Here is a 21,921-nt window from a genome sequence, read left to right as displayed (position 1 = left end):
CCACCTCTGCCTCCCAGGTAGCTGGGACTACAGGCCCGTGCTAATTTTGTATTTTTTGTAGAGACACAGTTTCACCATGTAGTCCAAGCTGGTCTTGAACTCCTGGGCTCACACAAGCCGCCTGCCTCGGCCTCTCAAAGGGCTGGGATTACAGACGTGAGCCACTGTGCCTGGCTGAAAATATTTTTAATAAGAAATTGTAATTAAAAATGAAGCAAAGGAGAAAGGAAACATAACTAATCATGGATCATCATCATTTTTATCTAAAAAGTACTACCAGTACTAAACATTGGCTGTTACACTAACTGGTGATGATCAGCCAGTTTTAGAACCGTGAACCTTGTTTCTCATTCCTGTGGTATATCCATGCCAGACTTTTGTCAACACTCTTCAGTTTCTGCATTCATTTTTGTGGGGTCAGAAAAAGTGACTTTGTTGATTCAGGCATAATCCACAGTACTTATTGAACTGTTATTGTATGTAGATTACTGTGTAGGGTGCTGAGGGAGGGCCTTGTGAATAGAAGTGGGGCAGAAAGAGGTAAGGACAGAAAAGAAATGAAAAGAGACAGTCTTTGCTATCAGCTAACTTACAGCCTCATGTAGGAATCATGTAGCAACTGTAGACATTTATGGGCATTACATCTACATGCATTTAATAATAGTAGTAGAGTAACTGAATTTTTCTCTTTTCAATACAGGTGGTGTTAGCAAAGCATGTATATGAGCAGGTTTTACAAACCCTGGACAATCTCGTGTACAGTGAAGATCTGAATAAGTATCCAGCCAGTGCTACCTCCTCCCCTTGCCCTGATTCTCCTCTGCCTCCCCTCAGTACATGTGGAGAATCTTCTGTTGAAAGGAAGGAGAATGGATTGTTCAGCCACTCCAGCCTTTCTAACACCTCTCAGAAGTCATTGTCAGTGAAGGAAGTCAAATCCTTTACTCAGATTCAAGCCACATTTTGTATATCAGAGCTTCAGGTTCAGCTAAGTGGAGATCTGACTTTGGGGGCCCAAGGTCTTGTGAGCTTAAAGTTTCAGGACTTTGAGGTGGAATTCAGTAAAGACCATCCCCAGACTTTATCTATTCAGATTGCCCTGCGTTCTCTGCTGATGGAGGACTTATTGGAGAAGAATCCAGATTCTAAATATAAGAACCTGATGGTGTCTCGAGGAGCCCCTAAGCCATCTAGTTTAGCACAAAAAGAATACCTTTCTCAGTCTTGCCCCTCAGTGTCCAATGTGGAATATCCCGATATGCCTCGGTCTCTCCCTTCCCACATGGAAGAAGCTCCTAATGTCTTCCAGTTATATCAACGGCCCACCTCTGCATCCCGGAAAAAGCAAAAGGAAGTCCAAGACAAGGACTATCCCTTGACCCCACCTCCTTCTCCGACAGCGGATGAGCCCAAGATACTTGTTGGAAAGAGTAAATTTGATGATTCCTTAGTCCACATCAACATATTCTTGGTAGATAGGAAACATCCAGAATTTTCTTCCAGTTACAATCGAGTTAACCGGAGCATTGATGTTGATTTTAATTGCTTGGATGTGCTGATCACACTGCAAACCTGGGTTGTGATATTAGACTTTTTTGGAATCGGCTCCACTGCAGACAACCACGCAATGAGGCTGCCTCCTGAGGGCATTCTACACAACGTGAAGTCGGAACCACATGCCTCCATGGAGTCTGGACTTCAGGATCCAGTGAACACCAAACTGGATCTCAAGGTATCCTCAGTTCCCTTTGGCTCCCTTAAGCTGTAAAAATGGATTTGGGCTTGTTGATTTAAATACAAGCATTTTACATTTACTTTGGAAAATATCTCTTGTTGGCAGGGGAGCTATCTAGTCTTCTAGGTGTTTGCTACAAAAGGTAGACGTGAATATTTTGGGAAAGGTTTTACTGTAAATCCCATCTGGAGGCAGGGAAAGTAAGTGGTTTGAGAATCTTGCCTTTCCTTTGAGTTCTATAATTCAGTGGAGTTACTTTGCTTCTCTGAACTGTAGTTTCCTCATCTTCCATCATCTAAGATGACTAAATGAGGTGATGTGTGGAAGGCACCTAGCAAAGTGTGTAATCTGTAATAGCAACTTTAAAGTGTGACTTTTGTTTCTGTCTCCCCATTCTCTCAGAACATTATTAGCTTTCATTGAGGGCAACAGCGTAACTGTTAAGAATGGTCTCAAAAGTTGGACTGCCTGAGTTTGAGTCCTGGTACTTTCACTGTACCCGTATAGCTGTGTGGCCTGGGGCAAACCGCTTAGCCTCTTGTGCCCTTAATGTTTTCATGAGTAAACTGAGGATGTTCAGTGGTGCCCCCATCATAGGGTTGTTGTAAGGCCCTCCACACAGTGTGTGGCACACAATAAGGATTTAATGAATGATAGCCATTATTATTTTTATATTACATGGATTACCATACTTATAACTTGTCCTTGATACTCATACTGTAAGTATTAAGAAAAAAACCCATAAAAAAGACAGCATTTGAGTTTAAGGCTATTCTGCTGTGTGTGATAGACCAGCAGGATGTGAAAGCAGTTAACCTGAATAACCCATTGGAGGGCACATAGGCCTGCTGTCACCAGCACTCGTCCAGAGCCCTGGAACCCCGGCTGTGGCTGGTAACATTTGTGTGCCTCAAGGATGTTCTTTATCCACAGTCTTTGCATGTGTGGACTTGCACTTACTGCTGGAGAGAAGTCAGGGAGGAGAATCACATTTTATCCTGTTGCCATTTTCTTATTTCTCTAGCTGATAGTAGGCCTCATTCCTCTAGAAATGGAAGACATCTCAGGGGAGAGATGGGAAAGGACCAGCTTACCTTTCTTGTTCAGTGTCTGGTGAATGAATGACTTTGCAGTACTCCAAGGCCTCTGGTACCTTTGGTTTAGCAAGGTGGATGGAACCTGGAGAGGCGTTAGCCATTCCTTTGGGCTTCATGTGTCTGTACCTGGAACTTTATTCTTGCAGTGCCAGTGATGATCTGCGTCAGGAACTCTTTGGTGTTGAATATGCAGTGCTCCCAGAGGGCTTTGCCTTGATTGATGTGGCTGGTTCTACAAGAGAACAGGACTGGATAAGTGTTCCTCAACAATGCATTTTTTAAAATAAGAATTTTTGAAAAACATTTTTATTGTGAAAAAATTCAGATACATCACAGAGAAACAGTATAATGAACCCCCATTTGCCCAGTCCTATAATTCATCACATTTACTTTATGCCTTTTTTTCTTTGCTGAAGTATTTTATTTTATGTATGTATGTATTTATTTATTTTGAGATGGAGTCTCACTCTGTTGCCCAGGCTGGAGTGCAGAGGCATGATCTTGGCTCACTGCAACCTCTGCCTCCTGGGTTCAAGCGATTCTCCTGCCTCAGTCTCCTGAGTAGCTGGGATTACAGGTGCGTGCCACCATGCCCATCTAATTTTGTAGTTTTAGTAGAGATGGAGTTTAATCATGCTGGTCAGGCTGGTCTCAAACTCCTGACCTCAAGTGGTCTGCCTGCCTCAGTCTCCCAAAGTGCTGGGATTACAGGAGTGAGCCACTGCGCTGGCCTGCTGAAGTATTTTAAAGCAAATTCCAGATATATCATTTCACTCTACATACTTCAGTATTTATTTCTAAAAAAACAATGGACATACCACAATGCATTGTCACGTCCAACTAACAAGAATTCCTTGGTATTTTCTAACACCAGTCCATACTCAGATTGTCTGATTGTCTCAAAAATGCCCTTTTATTGGTGGATTGTGGAGGAATGAATGGTTTAAGAAACTTCTTGTCTTTCTATTCTGTTGGCCTCTATAATTCAGTAGAATACTGTGCTTTTGTAAGCCAAAGTTTTCTCATTTACTAAATAAGGAGAACTAAATAAAACGATGCATGAATTTCTTTCTTCCTTTCCTTTCCTTTCCTTCCTTTCTTTCCTTTCTTTCCTATCTTTCCTTTCTTTCTTTCTTTTCGAAGGAGTCTTGCTCTTTTGCCCAGGCTGGAGTGCAATGGCATGATCTTGGCTCACTGCAGCCTCTGCCTTCTGGGTTCGAGCTATTCTCGTGCCTCAGTCCCCTGAGTAGCTGGAACTACAGGCGTGTGCCACCACACCCTGCTAATCTTTGTGTTTTTAGTGGAGATGGGGTTTCCCCATGTTGCCCAGGCTGGTCTCGAACTCCTGGCCTCAAGTGATCGGCCTGCCTTGGCTTCCCAAAGTGCTGGGATTACAGGCATGAGCCATTGTGCCCAGCCTGATGCATGAATATTTTTGAATTAGGATCCAGGTAAGGTTCCATGTTACATTTGCAGTCATGTCTTTTAAATCTCTCTTAATTATAGCGTATCTGCCCCCCTCCAACCCCACCGCCTATTGACTTGTTACAGAAACTGGGTTAGTGCCTTGTACAGTGTCCCACATTATAGGTTTGTCTGTTTTCTTGTTTGACTGTTTGACTTCTTTTATCCTGTATTTTAACAAGTGGATGTTAGCTCTAGAGACCCCATCAGATTCAGTTCAACTTGGTAAGAACACACCAGAGGGGCTGCTGAGTGCTTCCTGTTGCATTGAGGCAGGAGGCATACAGCGTCTGATCATCATCCGTTAGTGACACTAAGATTCATGGGAAGAGCTGTTTCATGGAAGTGGTGGTGGTGGTTGGATTCCTCCAAACAAAGCATTTTTAGACCCAGTGTACATGTTCTTTTGGCAAAATTAAATGACTAGAGGTTTTCATTATTTTTATTTTATTTTTTTGAGACAGAGTCTTGCCCTATCGCCCAGGCTGTAGTGCAGTGGTGCGATCTTGGCCCACTGCAACCTCTGCCTCCTGGGTTCAAGCGATTCTTGTGCTTCTGCCTTCCAACTAGCTGGAATTACAGACACCTGCCACCATGCCCAGCTAGTTTTTCTATTTTTAGTAGAGACGGGGTTTCATCATGTTGGCCAGGCTGGTCTTGAACTCCTGACCTCAAGTGATCCTCCTGCCTCTGCCTCCCAAAGTGCTGGGATTACAGGTGTGAGCCACTGCATCCAGCTGACTAGAGGTTTTTAATTCCCCCATGATGATCTCACCTTGAGATTCCTTCTGTGTCTGTGTCTGTGTCAGAAATCATACTGCAAGGGAACTGGAGTTCCCCCCACAAAGTCATTGCTCCAACTATAATAACCCATTGCTTTTTCTCTGTCTTCTTCTATAAATGATTTTCCTTCTTCCTTTCCTTCTATTACATTCCTTTTTTCTTTTCCTGATTAGTCATGCACCAGACATTTCCTGAGTACCTACTTTGTGGCAGGCACTGAAGACAAAGGGGTGAAGGCATGGTCCCTGCTGTTAGGGAGTGGTGGGTGTGAATTGAAGATTAAATCTGCTCTCAGTCTTTTCCTCACTCCTTCCTTCTCTTCCATCCATGTTTTTGTCCCCTGTGATGTTACTCAAAGCAAAAAAGGTTGTTGGGAACTGACTCAACAAATCCTAGACATATAAGATCTTTTTAATAGTTACAATTACAATATTGCATTATGAAATTTATTTGTTACAAAGAATGCTACTCCCAAGACAGGGGATTTTTTCTTCATTTATAGTTGTCCCTGGGAAAGAAAATCTTTGATTATGGCTTCTAGGTGAAGTCTCAGTTGGTTAATGGTGGGCTTCTATTAAATATTTGTTCAAAGGCAGTAAATGGGATTCTAAATCATATTTATCATTTTGTTTTGAACAATTTATCAGAATGAGATTTAATGGATCTGTTTGAGTTACTGTAGAATTGTATAATATTAATGATGAATGCCAAAATGAGAAAAATTGTTTTTATAATGTAAAGCATCTCATGAACAGAAAATAGACAAGGCAAGCATAGAGAAGGCACCACAGAAACTGAAATTTAGACTGTCCAGTCTCCGCCCTGTCCTCAGGTCGTGGTTTCTCTGGCTTAAGAAAGCTGAAGTGAAATTGGCATCGTTAAAAGCATTACCTTCAAATTTCCCAAGCCTTTCTGCATTTTCCTTGATTGCTCAGCCGTTTTCCTGAAAGATACCTTTTCTCCCCAGTAATATTGGCCTTGCTTTATCTTCTCTGTTCCTAGGTTCATTCACTTTCTCTAGTGCTGAATAAGACCACCAGTGAGCTTGCCAAAGCAAATGTGTCCAAATTAGTAGCACACCTGGAAATGATTGGTAAGTGGTTGGGGGGAAGCAAGCTTGCAAACTTGCAAAATCTGGTCAGCATTTGAACATTGTGATCACAAATTGATTGTCCTCACGTGCTGAGTAAGGTGTGGCAGTGGCTTGATTGTGGTTATTAGTCTGGCCAGGATTCATGTTGGTGGTTCCCAAATGCTGGCTTATGGATCAGAATCATCTGGATAGCTTGTTAAAAGTGCAGGTGTTGGCACAGCCTCTTCCCTCCTCCTGTCTCTCATCTCCTTCCCAAGAATCTGATTTAGTTGAGATGGAGCCCTGGTGTCTATCTGTGTTTTCAACAGACTCTATCTAGGGTGCCCATATAACTTTTTTTTTTGTTCAAATTGGGATATTTTTGAGAGTTAAAAGGGACATCATTAATATAATTACACCTAGAAAACGGGCATACAACAGGGCTGTCTCTGGGAAACCAGAGGGTATGACTGCATCTAGAGTCATAAATTGGGGGAGCTACCACTAGAGGCCATGGTGTTATGCAGGAGGACGTTGTAGCAAAGCTGGCATTCTTTATTCTGTGTTTTAGAGACAGGGTCTCGCTTGGTTGCCCAGACTGGAGTGCAGTGGTGCAATCTTGGCTCACTGCAGCCTCCGCCTCCTGGATTCAAGCGATTCTTGTGCCTCAGCCTTCCAGATAGCTGGAATTACAGGTGCACGCCACCATGCCCAGCTAATTTTTGTATTTTTGGTAGAGACGGTGTTTTACTGTGTTGGCCAGGCTGGTCTCGAACTCCTGGCCTCAAGTGATCCTCCTGCTTCTGCCTCCCAAAGTGCTGGGATTACAGGTGTGAGCCACAGCACCTGGCCAGCATTCTCTCTAATGGGACTTTGTAAGTTAAAATTCTTAGTTGAATACAAGTGATCAACTACATCAGGTTCTAAATAGTAGGATTTTAAAAAAATAATATGTTAACTTATTTTTTTAAACTATAGAGACAGGGTTTCGCCACGTTGGCCAGACTGGTTTCAAGCTCCTGGACTCAAACCATCCATCCACTTTGGCCTCCCAAAGTGCTGGGATTACAGGCATGAGCCACCGTACCCAGCCTTTTGTAGAGATTTATGAAGTGTGAAGTAAAACATTTTTCCTTCCCTAATTATCGAAGATTACAAAGCTCATGTTGATGCTGTAGTAAAAACAAGAATGTCTTTTGGGGAAGGAATGAACTGAGGCTGAGGTTTCATGCCTTGTGCAATTATTTTAGAAAAGCTTCTTAGAGGAGATTGGCTTTTTTTTTTTTTTTAAATTCTCACAGCGTATTCCTGTTAATGGCCTTTAAGATTGGTAAAAGCTTGGGTATTTTTGTTAGAAGACATTAGGTATCTAAAATAAGTATGTGGCTGGGCACGGTGGCTCACGCCTGTAATCCCAGCACTTTGGGAGGCTGAGGTCAGGAGTTTGAGACAAGCCTGGGCAAGATAGTGAGACCTCATCTCTACAAAAATAGTAAAAATTAACCAGTTGTGGTGGCCAGTGCCTGTAGTTCCAGCTAGTCAGGAGGCTGAGGTGGTTGGATTGCTTGAGCCTGGAAGGTCAAGGCTGCATTGAGCCATGATTGTGCTACTGCACTGTAGCCTGGGCGACAGAGTTGAGACCCTGTCTCAAAAAAAAAAAAAAAATTGTTTTCAATTCATTGGGAGCTGAACTAGCATGCCAAATATACCTTAGTAATTGTTTTATAATGATAATTATGATAATAAATTTTGTTTTACAGAGACAACAGTTCAGAATATTCCTTTTTAGTATCCATACAGTGTTAATAATGACTCATTATAGATTCACATTCTAGTTGTACATGTTTCAGTCATGTCTTCTTTCTGCTTTCCACCTTCCAGAAACTTCACTCGTATATCAGAGTAGTTTCAAATCTGTCTCCAGTGCCTATCTACCTCATTAATTTTGGTCTTTCATTAAATCATACTAAAACACTCTTAATGTTGCTTGAATACCTAACATGTTTCTGACACGTCCTCCTTTATTCTTTTATCCAGAGTATAATTAATAGACCTAACGATGTTTAATTCTAGTTAGTGGTCTCATCTCAGAAAGCATCAAGTTTCTGTCTGTATTTATAAAGGTTGTATCCTTTAAATGTGTAATGTTGCTGGGCGCGGTGGCTCACGCCTGTAATCCTACCACTTTGGGAGGCCAGGGCGGGCGGATCACGAGGTCAGGAGATCGAGACCATCCTGGCTAACACGGTGAAACCCTGCCTCTACTAAAAATACAGAAAATTAGTCAGGCATGGTGGCGGGCGCCTGTAGTCCCGGCTACTCCGGAGGCTGAGGCAGGAGAATGGCGTGAACCCGGGAGGCAGAGCTTGCAGTGACCCCAGATCGCGCCACTGTACTCCAGCCTGGGCGACAGAGCTAGACTCCGTCTCAAAAAAAAAAAAAAAAAAAAAAAAAAAAAAAATGTGATGTTGCCATATTATTTCAGTCCCCTTTGGACTTCTGCATTGAGACTTTTTTTCTTTTTCTTTTTTTGCATTGAGACTTTGTTTTAAATATTGCATAAAATATTTTTCGGGGTATATTGGAATATGAAAATTTGCTTTTGAGGTTTGATTACAAAGTGAAAAGTCTGAGGCATGTGTATACCAGCTTTTGTTCCAGACATATTTAAGTTGTGTGACGAAAAAGGATACATAGTAATGTGTTCTAACTTTATCATCCCTAGAGGGAGACCTGGCCTTACAGGGCAGCATTGGGAGTCTGTCTCTAAGTGACCTCACATCCCATGGAGAGTTCTACAGAGAACGGTTCACTACCAGTGGTGAAGAAGCACTCATCTTCCAGACTTTTAAGTAAAAACGTCAATCTTTTTCTGACTTGATATTTTATCATAATACTTGCTGTTTCAGATTCTTGTTGGCTAGACAATGAAGAAAACTTTAAAAAATTTTTACCTTCTTAGAGGTGAAATTGAGAAGTTATGGTTATGAGGAGTTCTTCCTGACTTTAAATTTCATTAAAATGGATCTGTGTTGAAGTGGGCTACTTAAAGCTTCATAAACAGATGGGGTATGAGGTGCGGTGGGTCATGCCTGTAATCTAAGCTCTTTGGGAGGCCAAGGCAGATGGATTGCTTGAAGCCAGGAGTTCGAGACCACCCTGGGCAACATAGTGAGACACTGTCTCTATAGAAGAAAAAAGCCATCTGTGTGTGGTGGTATGCAACTGTAGTTCTAGCTGCTTGAGAGGCTGAGGTGGGAGGATCCCTTAATCCCAGGAGTTGGAGGTTGCAGTGAGCCATGACTATGCTACTGCACTCCAGCCTGGGTGACAGAGGGGGGCCTTGTCTCAACACACACATGCACACACACACACACCCACCCACCCCAGTTAGGGTATGATTGAATACTTCTGATTATTAAAAGCCTTGGGCTCTCTTGCTGGTTTTCCACGAACTTGGTGTATGTCCTGAGACAAGTCATGTAGTCTTCATGCATCAGTTTTTCTGTATATTAAGGGGACTGAATCATTAGAACATTTCTGGGCTTCCATGTAGCTCTAAAAGTTCTGGAATGATTTCAGCCTCAGAAGGTTGTTGAGGATATGAGTTCATTATGCATTTTTGTTTATAAACATGATCTATATTGAATTGTTTCTATGTTAGATTTTAGAAAGGGATCTTTAGGCATGGCTGGTTATTAAATAATTATTTTCTCAGGGCCGGGCGTGGTGGCTCACGCCTATAATCCCAGCACTCTGGGAGGCTGAGGCAGGCAGATCACCTGAGGTCAGGAGTTTGAGACCAGCCTGGCCAACATGATGAAACCCCATCTCTACCAAAAATATAAAAATTAGCGGGGTGTGGTGGCGGGTACCTGTAATCCCAGCTAGTCGGGAGGCTGAGGCAGGAGAATAGCTTGAACCTGGGGGACGGAGGTTGCAGTAAGCCGGGATCGTGCCACTGCACTCCAGCCTGGGTGACAAGAGCGAAACTCCATCTCAAAAAAAAAAAAAGCTTTTCTCAGAAAACAGGGAGTTTAAAATGGTGGTTTTCAACCTTTTTTTTTTCTTTTTTTTAATCTAAGAGGTATTAGAAAATATAGATGTCCAGGTCTGTCTCTACATATTCTGATTTAATTGGTCTAGGGCCATGCTCAGTCTCTCTCTTTTTTTTTTTGAGACGAGGTCTTGCTCTGTCACCCAGACTAGAGTGCAGTAGTGTGATCTCAGCTCATTGCAACCTCTACCTCCCAGGCTCAAGCAATTCTTCCACCTCAGCCTTCTGTGTAGCTGGGACCGCAGGCATGCACCATCACACCTGGCTAATTTTTTGTATTTTTGGGAGATAGGGTTTCACCATGTTGCCCAGGCTGGTCTCAAACTCGTGAACTCAGGCAGTCTACCGGCCTCGGCCTCCCAAAGTGTTGGGATTACAGGTGTGACCTACCGTGCCTGGCTAGTCTTTTTTTTTTTTTTTTTTTTTTTTAATGCTGATGTTCAACCAAGGTTGAGAAAAACTGTTTCAAGAAGATATCTGAGGGCTTTTTCATTTTTAGGGGGGTTATATTATACCCTGCTGAGAATGGATTTGTTTGTGTTATATACCTTGGTGTCATGACTCTAAAATAAATCAGATAATTAATGTAAAATTCTTAATTTTCCACCTAGCCCAAAATAAGTACTCAGCAATGTTGGTTGACTGTGTCCTATTTAATAATATTTTTATGGCACCATGCTCCATTAAATTCAGAACAATTTGTAGAAGTCTTCTAATTTATCTTTGACTATAGATTCCAGAACTCTTTTACATTTGACTGAAGTAAAAAGATGTCTTTCTGCCTCTAGAAGACAGTTTTTCCTAGAAACATTGATTCTGATGCCTAATTTTCTTTACCCGTTAATTCATGGCCTTATTTTTATTGTTTTTCACACTTGTATCCTCACAATCTTTGCCAGGAACATGGTGAGCAGGAATACTTACCTTTCAGGGCAGGGAAAAGATGCGGGGAGAAAGGTCAGAGCCTCAGGTGGCCTCTGAGTGACCTCAGTGCTAGAGCTGTCCACCTGTTTCTACTCCTGGCTATCACACCTTTATCCCATCACAGAAGCTTACAAAGGGAGTAATTATTAGAGTTTGCTTTGTAAAGCCTAGTTTTGGATTTCCATTTAATAATTAAAGCTGGTTTTAGGGAAGCCCTAAACCAACCTGAGTTTTCTTGAAATACTAACCTGTGTCTTGCTGTTATCTGAGTCACGCTTTTATCCTAATTTTTAGATATGGACGGCCTGACCCTTTGCTCCGGAGAGAACACGACATTCGCGTGAGCCTCCGGATGGCCTCTGTGCAGTATGTGCATACTCAGCGTTTCCAGGCAGAGGTGGTGGCCTTCATTCAGCATTTCACTCAGCTGCAAGATGTCTTAGGGCGCCAGCGAGCTGCTATTGAGGGGCAGACGGTAGGTAGCCTGGGCCCTCCAAGCTGCTTTTCCAGTTTGACTGATCAGTAGAACTTTTAGGCCTCTAGAGATAAATCTGGAAGAGTAAAGGTAATTTATCCTTGCTAATATGTTCTCCGTGTAGATTAGCTACAGAAATCTTTGTGTAATTGAAGAGCTTTATTCCTTATTTATTGTATCTCACTTAAATTACCTTCAAACTTTAGCTTTCACTTTCTGTAAAAAAAGATAAGAGAGATTTACAAAGAACACTTAAGACTTCTGGTCCCTTTTAGGACTTCAGTGGGGATGTTTCTCTTGGAAAGTGGTAGGTTTTTTCTAAATCCAGTAGATCAGAAGTTCTAAACTGAGTTTGTGGCACCTGTGGGGTCCTGGTAGTTTATTCATGGCACATCCTAGGCCAAAGGAAACACCTAATGGTATTTCCATTTACAAAGTAAGTAAGTCTAAACAACAAGTACATATGTCCTAACAACTTAGTAGGTGCTTGAAAAAATAATAACACATAAATGGAAAGAATAATATTTTATTTAATTCTTAAGTAACCACAATGACTGGTAGGAGGTATGTGCCTGTTAGGTATTGCATAACTTCTCAAACTTGGAATCAGGTTGGCCATTACAACCCTCACTTCCTGTCCACATTTATCTTCTTATGGTACTTGCTTTTTATCACAGCAACCACTGAAGACCCAGCTTCGCAAAGATAAGACCTTACTGAAAGGAGTATAGAATGATCTATTATTGAATGCCAGCTACCACAAGCTACTAGTTAGTGCAGTGTCTGGCAGATGTTGTTTTTCCTTCAAAAATTTAAAATGTCCTGGCAGCCAGGCGTGGTGGCTCACGACTGTAAATCCAAGCACTTTGGGAGGCCGTGGCGGGCAGATCACGAGGTCCAGAGATTGAGACCATCCCGGCCAACATGGCGAAACCCCGTCTTTACTAAAATATAAAAATTAGCTGGGCATTGTGGCACGGCCTGTAGTCCCAGCTATTCGGGAGGCTGAGGCAGGAGAATCGCTTGAACCTGGGAGGCGGAGGTTGGAGTGAGCCGAGATGGCACCACTGCACTCCAGTCTGGCGACAGAGCGAGACTTCGTCTCAAAAAAAAAAAAAAAAAAAAGTCCTGACGGCTGCAAGCCTTCACCACCCTGTGGTGTCTCAGTGCAGTTTGGGAACCACAGAAAATAACAATGTACTTTTGTAAAAACGTGTTATTTTTCCTTTTTTAAAAAAACTTTATGGCCAGGCGTGGTGGCTCACACCTGTAATCCCAGCACTTTGGGGGTCGAGGCGGGCAAACTACTTGAGCTCAGGAGTTCGAGACCAGCCTGGGCAACATGGTGGAACTTTGTCTCTACAAAAAATACAGAAATTAGCCAGGTGTGGTGAGGCATGTGCCTGTAGTCCCAGGTACTTGGGAGGCTGAGGTGGGAGGATGGCTTGAGCCCAGGAGGTGGAGGTTGCAGTGAGCTGAGATCATGCCACCTGCACTTCAGCCTTGGTGACAGAGCCAGACCATGACTCAAAAAAAAAAAAAAAAAAAACAAAAAAACCCCAAAACTTTATTAGGTAAAAGATTATAATTTAATAAATAGATACTTTATAGTGGCAGCATTTTTAAAAATTGCATTTTAATTTAAATAAAAAATGTTTGACTTGGTAGATACTGATTGGGTACGGTAGCAAAGTGAAAAAGGGCATTTGGAGAAAAGTCTCCTCAATTATTTTTTCTCCAACTGTCTAGTTTCTCTCCCTGGAAGCAATGAGTGCTGTCGGTTTCCTGTGTATCTTCCAGAGAATGTATTTTTAAAAAATACACAAGTAGCATAATCAAATGATAGAAAATCTGGAAAAAAGAATCATACTAGTATCTCTGCACTATAGCATGTTTTAATTTGTTTCTGTTGTTTTTTTTCTATACATTTTTCTATGAATTTGCTCATGGAATATATAACCTTTTTTTCTTTCTTTAAAAACTCAAAAAAAAATTTAGCGTTTCACACCTATAAAAGATTATCTGTAGCATGTATGTATGTTACAGAGTATAATAATAAGATGAACATCTGTGAACCCACCTCTAACTGAAAATTAAAACATCAGGAAGACAGCTGCCTGCATATGCTGTGTTCCTTCCCTATTCCGTTCCCTTGTCAACTCCTAGGGTAGCCACTCTGGTGATTTTTGGGTCTATAGGATCCTTTAAAATTAAAAAGAAAAAATTCCTAAACGGTATCTTTTACTTTGCTTGTGATCTTTATAAAAATAGTATTAAACCGTATTTAATGTTCCTTGACTTGCTTTTTCCCCCACTTAGTGTGTTGATAAGATTCATTCATATTGTTACATATGATAGCATTTATTTTCACCATTGCATTTCATTCTGTGTATAAATGATTTATCCATTTTCCTTTGGAACACTTGGGCTGTTTACAGTGTTTAGCTCTTGTGTACTATGAGTCCTGATGCACATACTTGAGACTTTCTCTCATCTCTGAGATACCTGGCAGTGGAATTACTGAGCCATAGGGTGTGCGCACATTTCTCTTCACTAGATAAAGCCAGATCGTTTTCCAAAACAGCTGTCTCAATGATAGTCTCCCATCAGCAGTGTATAATAATTTCTTTTAATTCATATCTTTGCCAACACTCTTACTGTCAGACTTTTTATTTGATATAAAATGATATTACATTTATGGTCTGCATATGCTTTTATAAAATAATTTAGATTGAGAAATAGCATACAGTGTGTCAAGTATGTAAAACACAGTAATTTTATACATGCACTTTTAGAATCCAGCTATTTTTCCTAGCCTTTTTTAGAATCTTTTTCCATCTTGCTTTGCATATTTCATAGATATCCTATGTAGCAACTATATAATCTATTAGTTTAACCAGTTTCCTATTTTTAACATTTAAATTGCTTTCAGCTTTTCATTCTTATGACTAATGCTTCCATGAGTATCTTTACAGAAGTGAAGTTTTTTTTCCACTTTTTGAATTATGTTTATAGTGTTGATTCCTACAAATGGTACTGTTTTATCAAAGTTATGAACATTTTTGTGACTTTCAATACAACTCTGCTAAATGTTTTCTGTTAGAATTGTTGTGTGCATTTAAAACAGTTATTTTTACAAGTGTGGTTGAAACAGTGGTAAGCCTTATGGTGGTGAATCATTTGGGTTAGGAGATGAGATACTTGTATATTACTTAGTAATTGGGTTTAACTTCCTGGGTTAAGCAGAGTTGAACAATAAGTCGCAAGTTTCGCGTTATCAAATTATATAAGACAAGTAGGAGGTTAAAGGAATGTCTTTCTATTTTGAACATTGTTCAATATGTAGGCTTTGAAGAGAAGCTGATCTTCTCAAGAATCTTTAGTTCTAGCTGTTTGAATTAGGTTTATATAGAGCTAAGATCTACTTTTATTTGTCGATAAGAGGCTATTTTGTTTGAAATTTAAATTTCTTTTACCTTGTATTGGTGACACGTGTTTTTGACATGTAGCTGGGTTTTTATTCCTACATTTTCTGAGGTCTATAAATAATGATTCAGTGGGACTTTGAATTTCTTTGTATTCTTAGTGTTTTGAAATTTTAAGAATATCAGTTGTACCAGATGCGTTTGGCCAAATATAAATTATTTCCTGTATGTTTTACCCCAGAAGTATGATGCGGTTTTCCTATACCTTCCACTTCACATGTAACCTCTTATATTTGTTACACTTCTTCATTCACCTAGCAACTGGTATTGTAAAGTAATACTGCACATTAGAAATCTTGGGACAAATATCTTGAGTGTGGGTTTTGCTTCCATTAGCTATGTGACCATCAGGGAGTTATTTTTCTTACTTTTCTTCCCTTGACTCAGTTATAGTAGGGATATGGAGATAGCAGAATTAAGTAGCCTGTACTTTTGGCAATAATTATTTATATTAATGATGCTTTGGAGTTTTCAAAGTGCTTTCCTACACATTATCTCATTTGATCCTTATAACAACCCTGTTTGTTCATTTCTTCAGTAATTTAGGAATGAGTGTGTCATGCAGCTTGCCAGGTGCTAGGAACAGAGTGGAAAACAAGAAAGACAAGGTCATTGCCTTCATGGAGTTTATATTTCAGTGGGAGGATATAATCAAGGAAAAAAAGATAATTAGTTACGATAATACCTAATGAGGCGGTGGTCGGCAGATGTGTTACTTTCATTTTATAAGTGAGGAAACATTGTTAACTCTTAGCCCTGGTTGTCTGGCTCATGATTCAGTGTTTTTTCCATTAACATATAACTGAACGCATGTTAAAGATGTAAGTGCATATGTAACTAACCTGCAAATTGTGCACATGTACCCTAAAACTTAAAGTATAATCATAATAAAAAAAAAGAAAAAAAAAGATGTAAGTGCTAGTCAGGATGCCTGTATATATATAAATACATAGCTGTGTGTACAGGAAAAAAAGACTGAAAAGATATGGTGTTGATGTGGTAATAATAATAGTTGTTACATGTTCACCTCAGTTTTTGGGTGTATTGTCTCATTTAATCCCTACACCTCTTTGAGGTAGGGCTTATGGCTTATTATTATTCCCATTTTATAGATAAGGAAACGGAGGCACAGAGACTTTAACGACTTAACCGAGATAACCAAGCTACTAAGTGGCCAGGGGTTTATTAGTTTTATCTTTTAAAATAACCAACTTATTCAGGCCTGTATTATGGCCGAGGCATACTCTCAGCCAATAGACCACCTGTTCTTATAAAGAGTATATGTTCTGGGCTGGGCACACTCACACCTGTAATCCCAGCACTTTGGGAGGCCAAGACGGATGGATCACATGAGGCCAGGAGTTTGAGACCAGTCTGGCTAACATGGTGAAACCCCATCTCTCCTAAAAATACAAAAAATAGCTAGGTGTTGTGGCACGTGCCTGTAATCCCAGCTACTCGGGAGGCTGAGGCATGAGAATCTCACTTGAGCCCGGGAGGTGGAGTTTGTAGTGAGCTGAAATTGTGCCACTGTACTCCAGCCTGGGCAACACAGCAAGACTCTGTCTCAAAAAAAAAAAAAAAAAAAGTATGTTCTGTGGTTTTTGGGTGCAGTCATATTCTATAAATGTTTAATTGATTTTTCTCTAGTTGTCAGTTTCCTATATCATTGACTTATGCTTTTTATTTTCTTCCTTCTACTTCAGATTTAATTTACTTTTCTTTTTCCAGCTTCTTAAAGTGGAAGCTTTCAATTACTGATTTTTAAGTCTTTATTGCTTTCTAAAGTAATGGTGTAAATTTCTTTCTAAGCATTGTTTTAAGTGTATCCCACAAATTTTAATGTATTATGTCTTCCTTATCATTTTAGTGGAAATATTTTTCTATTTCCCTTGTGATTTCTTCTGACCTAGGGGTTATTTAGAAGTGTGTAGTTTACTTTCCAAATATTTGGGGATTTTCCATTATCTTCTTGTTACTGATTTCCAGTTTAACTCCATGGTGGTCATAGAATATGCTCTGTATGATTTTAATTGTTTTATAAACTCACGAAACTTTTGGGAACCTGAGATTATTTGGTGGTAAAATTAGGGAATTAATTATCCTCTGAGTCAGTTTTCCTTCCTCTTTCAGGTGAGAGATCAAGCCCAGCGCTGTTCACGGGTTCTCCTGGATATTGAGGCTGGTGCTCCCGTTCTCCTGATCCCAGAAAGTTCCAGATCAAATAATCTGATTGTAGCAAATTTGGGGAAGTTGAAAGTCAAAAATAAGTTTCTGTTTGCTGGTTTTCCTGGCACCTTTTCCTTACAAGATAAGGTGAGCAATCAGTATCCATTTCCTTTTCTGTTCAGCTAGCATTTGATCACTAATTGAAAAATTTGTATGCTGCTGTAAGATGACCCATAATTGCTATTACTTTTGTAGGGTATGTGGCTTGAGGAATTTTTTTTGACATTTTATTAATATTTCAATTAACCTTATGAATATAAGGTAGTATAAATTATAACTCTTAGTAAAGGTAGTAACTTGTTTTAGCAAACAAACCAATGGAATCAACCTTCCATCTTTTTATAATGCTTTCTTTATATAAAAGCATTCCTTCTATAATATAAACGTTTTAGACTCTGTGGCTTTTTTCAGAGGATGTGATTGGCCCATGGTTTACTTGAAGCCATTTAAAAATGTCTTAATAATAACATATTACACAGTATATTGCTTTACAGTTTTAAATTACTGTGGCACCTTTTTTTTCAACTTTTGTTTTAGATACAGGGGGTACATGTGCAGGTTTCTTAGATGGGTATAATGCACCCAGATAGCATAGTACCCAATAGGTAGTTTTCCGACCCATTGCCCCCAACCCCCCGACTCCGCTCTAGTAGTTGATGTTAAACAAGTAAGTGTGTTTCCCTGAGTTTTGTGAGCTCTCTTAGCAAATTATAGAACCTTAGGAGGGTATCTATTGTTCTCATATTTATGTCCATCCATGAATACTCAATGTTTAGCTCCCACTTACAAGTGAGAACGTGTGGCATTTGCTTTTCTTTTTTTTTTTTTTGAGACAGAGTCTCACTCTGTTGCCAAGGCTGGAGTGCAGTGGCACCGTGTCGGCTCACTGCGACCTTCTTCTCCTGGGTTTAAGCAATTCTCCTGCCTCAGCTTCCCGATTAGCTGAGATTACAGGTACCCACCACCACACCCAGCGAGTTTTTATGTTTTTAGTAGAGACGAGGTTTCACCATGTTGGCCAGGTTGGTCTCGAACTCCTGACCTCAGGTTATCCACCCGCTTCAGCCTCCCAAAGTGCTGGAATTACAGGCATGAGCCACTGTGCCCGGCCACATTTGCTTTTCTGTTCCTGCATTAATTCGCTTAGGATTATGGCTTCCAGCTCCATCCATGTTGCTACAAAGGACATTATTTCATTCTTTTTTATGGCTGTGACTTATCCATTTCTCTTAACAGTGTTTGGAGGTAATTAGGATGAGGACTGTTGTTATTTGTGTTTTACATTGGGGAAACTAGGATTCTTTGAGAATAAACAATAAAAATGGAAACACCCAGTAATTCACAGACCCTTAAAGCTGAGAGGACCTTTTAGATGGTCTGATTAGTCCCCCTTCATCCATTTTTGCATTTGAGGAGACCGAGTGACATTTCTGGAACCAGAGATGAGGCCTTGTCATTCCTGGTGTGTGTTTTCATCATTCCTTGCTGGTTTCCACAGCAGCTCTTCAGTCTATTTGCTTATTCCTTGCAAACTCGTTGTAGTGTGTCAGAAAAGCACTTACTGAAATTCCCAGCTACTTATGCCTATTTTTAGTATAATAGCTAATAACATAGGGAGAGAGATGGCCTTTGAGATGTATGTAAGATTTGATTGTAAGATTTAAAAACTGCTGAAAATAGCAATACATAGCTGCCATTTGCTGAATGCTTATTATACATCAGCCAGTGCTGTGCTCCTTACATATAAAAGGAAACAGCTCCCAGTGCTTCTGACACCAAATGTGTTGGGTTTTCCCCCATACTAACCACTTTCCAACTGTGCAGATACCAACTTGTCTATAATTTAATTATGACATTAACCACTTGGAGTTAGCATAAGACCCCACAGGTCCCTAAAGACTGCTCCCCACTCAGACACCAATCACAAGTCCAGGTCTCCTGTATGTCTGACAGACTAGCTATAAGCTTGGGGTTCCCGCAGGGCCTCCTGAGGTTCAGTAATTTGCTATAGTGGCTCATAGAACTCAGGGGAACACATTTACTCGTTTAGTATAAAGGCTGTAATAAAGGATACAGCCAGATGAAGAGGTATGTAGGGCGAGATCCCGTAGTGTCCCGAACACAGGAGCTTCTGTGCCATGGAATTGGGGTGCTCCATCTCCTGGACTGTGGATGTATTCACCAACCTGATATCTCTCTGGACCCCATTGTTTAGGCTTTTAATGGAGTCCCCATTACATGGGCATAATTAATTAAATCATTGGCCATTTGTGATTAGACTCAATCTCTAGCCCCGCTGCTCTCCCTGGAGGCCTGGGTACTGAAACTGAAAGTTCCAACCCTCTAATCACATGGTTGCCTGTACTTCCAGCAACCCCCATTCTAAAGCTATTTAGGGGCTTTTAGCCACCAGTTATCTCGTTAACATACACAAGGACATTTTATCACTCTGGAGATTCCAAGGGTTTTGGAAACCCTTGTGTCAGGGACTAAGACCAAATACAGTTATGGGCTACAGGCAGATACTTGGGAGAATGATGCATCCTTAGGTGATTTCCTTGCTCTGTGATCATCATAGAGTGTCCTTACACAAACTGAAATGGCTTAGCCTACTGCACACCCTGTAGGCAGTTGTAACACCGTGGTAAGTATTTGTGTATCTGAACATATCTAAATATAGAAAAGATACAATAAAAATACTGCATTATAATCTTATGGGACCATCATAGTATATGTGCTCTGTGGTTGACTGAAATGGCATTATGCGGTGCATAACTGTATTTGTTTGTGGTAAATCTTTACTTTGAGGCCATACTAAAATTTTCTGGAGGAAATCAGTTCTAGCCAGAACGTGTGACCAAGTTCACCAGGACCATTTTTGTTTCTCTATCCTTCCTAAAAAGGTAATGGACTGAATTTCCTTATCAGATATATCTATATATGGATTTACCAGCAGACCCTGAAGTTAGCCTTGGAAGAAGAATTGCCAAAATACTTAAGAAATTTTTGCAAAAGGGTTCCTATTTTTTAAGCCAAATAATAGCACAGAGTTTGTAGCGTTTTAATGAAAAAAATTTCCCTGTATTTGTTTTTGAGGATTTGATTTTAAGTGGCAGTGCATACAAGGATTGCTTTTTCTTCAAGGTATAATGTGCTTTTTTTGCAACCTGACTATTCTGAAAAACCTTATGGGATTCAGCAGTCAATCCACATTCACATACTTTAAAAAGAAAATTAAAACCTTTAAAATATCTCATTACTTGAGAAAGTCTGCTTATTAACTGTTTTTTCTTAGTGTTTGAATTACTTCCCTACTATGTAAAGAAGTTGTTCTTAAGGCCCATTAAAAAGAATTTCTTTTTTTTTTTTTTTTTTTTTTTTTTTTAGCCCTCAGTAGTACTTTCTTGGTGATCTTATTTTATATCCTTAAATCTTAGAAAAACTATCTTACTAGGTACCAGTGATTGTTCTGTAGAATTCCATAAGGACTGTTTGGAGTGTGTCGCTTGTTCAAGTGTTTGTAACCAGATAAACATATCTGTGAAGTTTACCTCCCCATGCATACAGTTAAATATAATTGATTACAGTCTATATGAGATGAATAATTACCTTCTTCACCATCCATCATTTTGTATTTGCATTTGCCCTTGAATACATTTGCATGTGTGAGGTTTGTCTAATATGCATTCCAGTGGTTAAAGAACAGGAAATAATCCTGAAATCAAAGCTTGGAGAGGGGTTATTTGCCGTTGAGTTCCAGGACTCCTGTGTGTTTGGAATTGTTTTACATAAATCCATGTCTTAATGAGTACAAGATTGAGTTTTTTTTGCATATGCTTTTATTTCATTTTTCTCAACCATAGCTTATGCTTAAACCACAATTTCTGAGTCAAAGTCTTTGAAAAGCTTTGGGTTAATCTTCTCAAGCCACTGATTTATTTAAACCAACTACAGAGAGGATGTAGAGATGAATCAAATGAAAGGGCAACAAATACTTTACAGAGTTTAAATAAACTAAGCGAGAGGGAAAGGTTTTAATGTTGAAATACTTAAATAATGACATTTACCTAGTAATCTGCCTTGCAAAAAAAAATATTGCAGAAAGCAAGAACTAGTTTCTTTTACTTGTAATTACTACTTGAGAGAACTGTGAAAGGGAGCAGTGTTTTTGTATTCTTTTCCAAAGCTGAGAGGAGTCAAAATAGAGGCAGCCCTAGAGGGAGAGCCATCCTTCCTCTCCTCCCAGATGCAGTTGAGAATGGCAAGATGGGAACCATGATGCTACGGGAGCCATGCAGACATGTAGCTCCGAGGCCTCCATGAAGAAGCCCTGGGAAGCTTAAAAGTCAATTATTGAATTGTTCTGGTGAAATAGATTTTCCTCTGTTAGCAATTAACCGAATGAAGGTACTAAGTGTGTAAGAAAAGAGTAGTATTTCCAATAGAATTACTGAATCTATTTTATTCTCTGTTAGCCCTTCTTAATTTGTATGTCCTTGAGCCGAAACATCATAGGAATGGCTGGCCTCTTTTGTTTTCCATTTTGTTTTCATTTCCATAGTTACTTAGATGGGAAATGTAAACCCATGAGGGGAGATGT

General features: G+C 40.0%; 1 protein-coding gene across 7 annotated transcripts in view; it reads left to right on the top strand.

The window, feature by feature from the left end:
• Positions 1-21,921, top strand: part of VPS13D (vacuolar protein sorting 13 homolog D) — a 282,625-nt gene that overhangs the window by 52,710 nt on the left and 207,994 nt on the right. For all 7 annotated transcript variants that reach the window (XM_024252889.2, XM_024252903.2, XM_024252907.3 and 4 more), the window contains 5 exons: positions 701-1,732; positions 6,082-6,172; positions 8,877-9,003; positions 11,427-11,607; positions 17,226-17,408. In XM_024252889.2, the coding sequence (XP_024108657.2) occupies positions 701-1,732; positions 6,082-6,172; positions 8,877-9,003; positions 11,427-11,607; positions 17,226-17,408 (1,614 nt within the window). The remainder of the gene's footprint in view (positions 1-700; positions 1,733-6,081; positions 6,173-8,876; positions 9,004-11,426; positions 11,608-17,225; positions 17,409-21,921) is intronic.

The sequence above is a fragment of the Pongo abelii genome, chromosome 1 (genome assembly GCF_028885655.2).
Source record: "Pongo abelii isolate AG06213 chromosome 1, NHGRI_mPonAbe1-v2.0_pri, whole genome shotgun sequence".
In the NCBI taxonomy this organism is placed as follows: domain Eukaryota; kingdom Metazoa; phylum Chordata; class Mammalia; order Primates; family Hominidae; genus Pongo; species Pongo abelii.
This window is presented reverse-complemented; position numbering and strand designations above follow the sequence as displayed.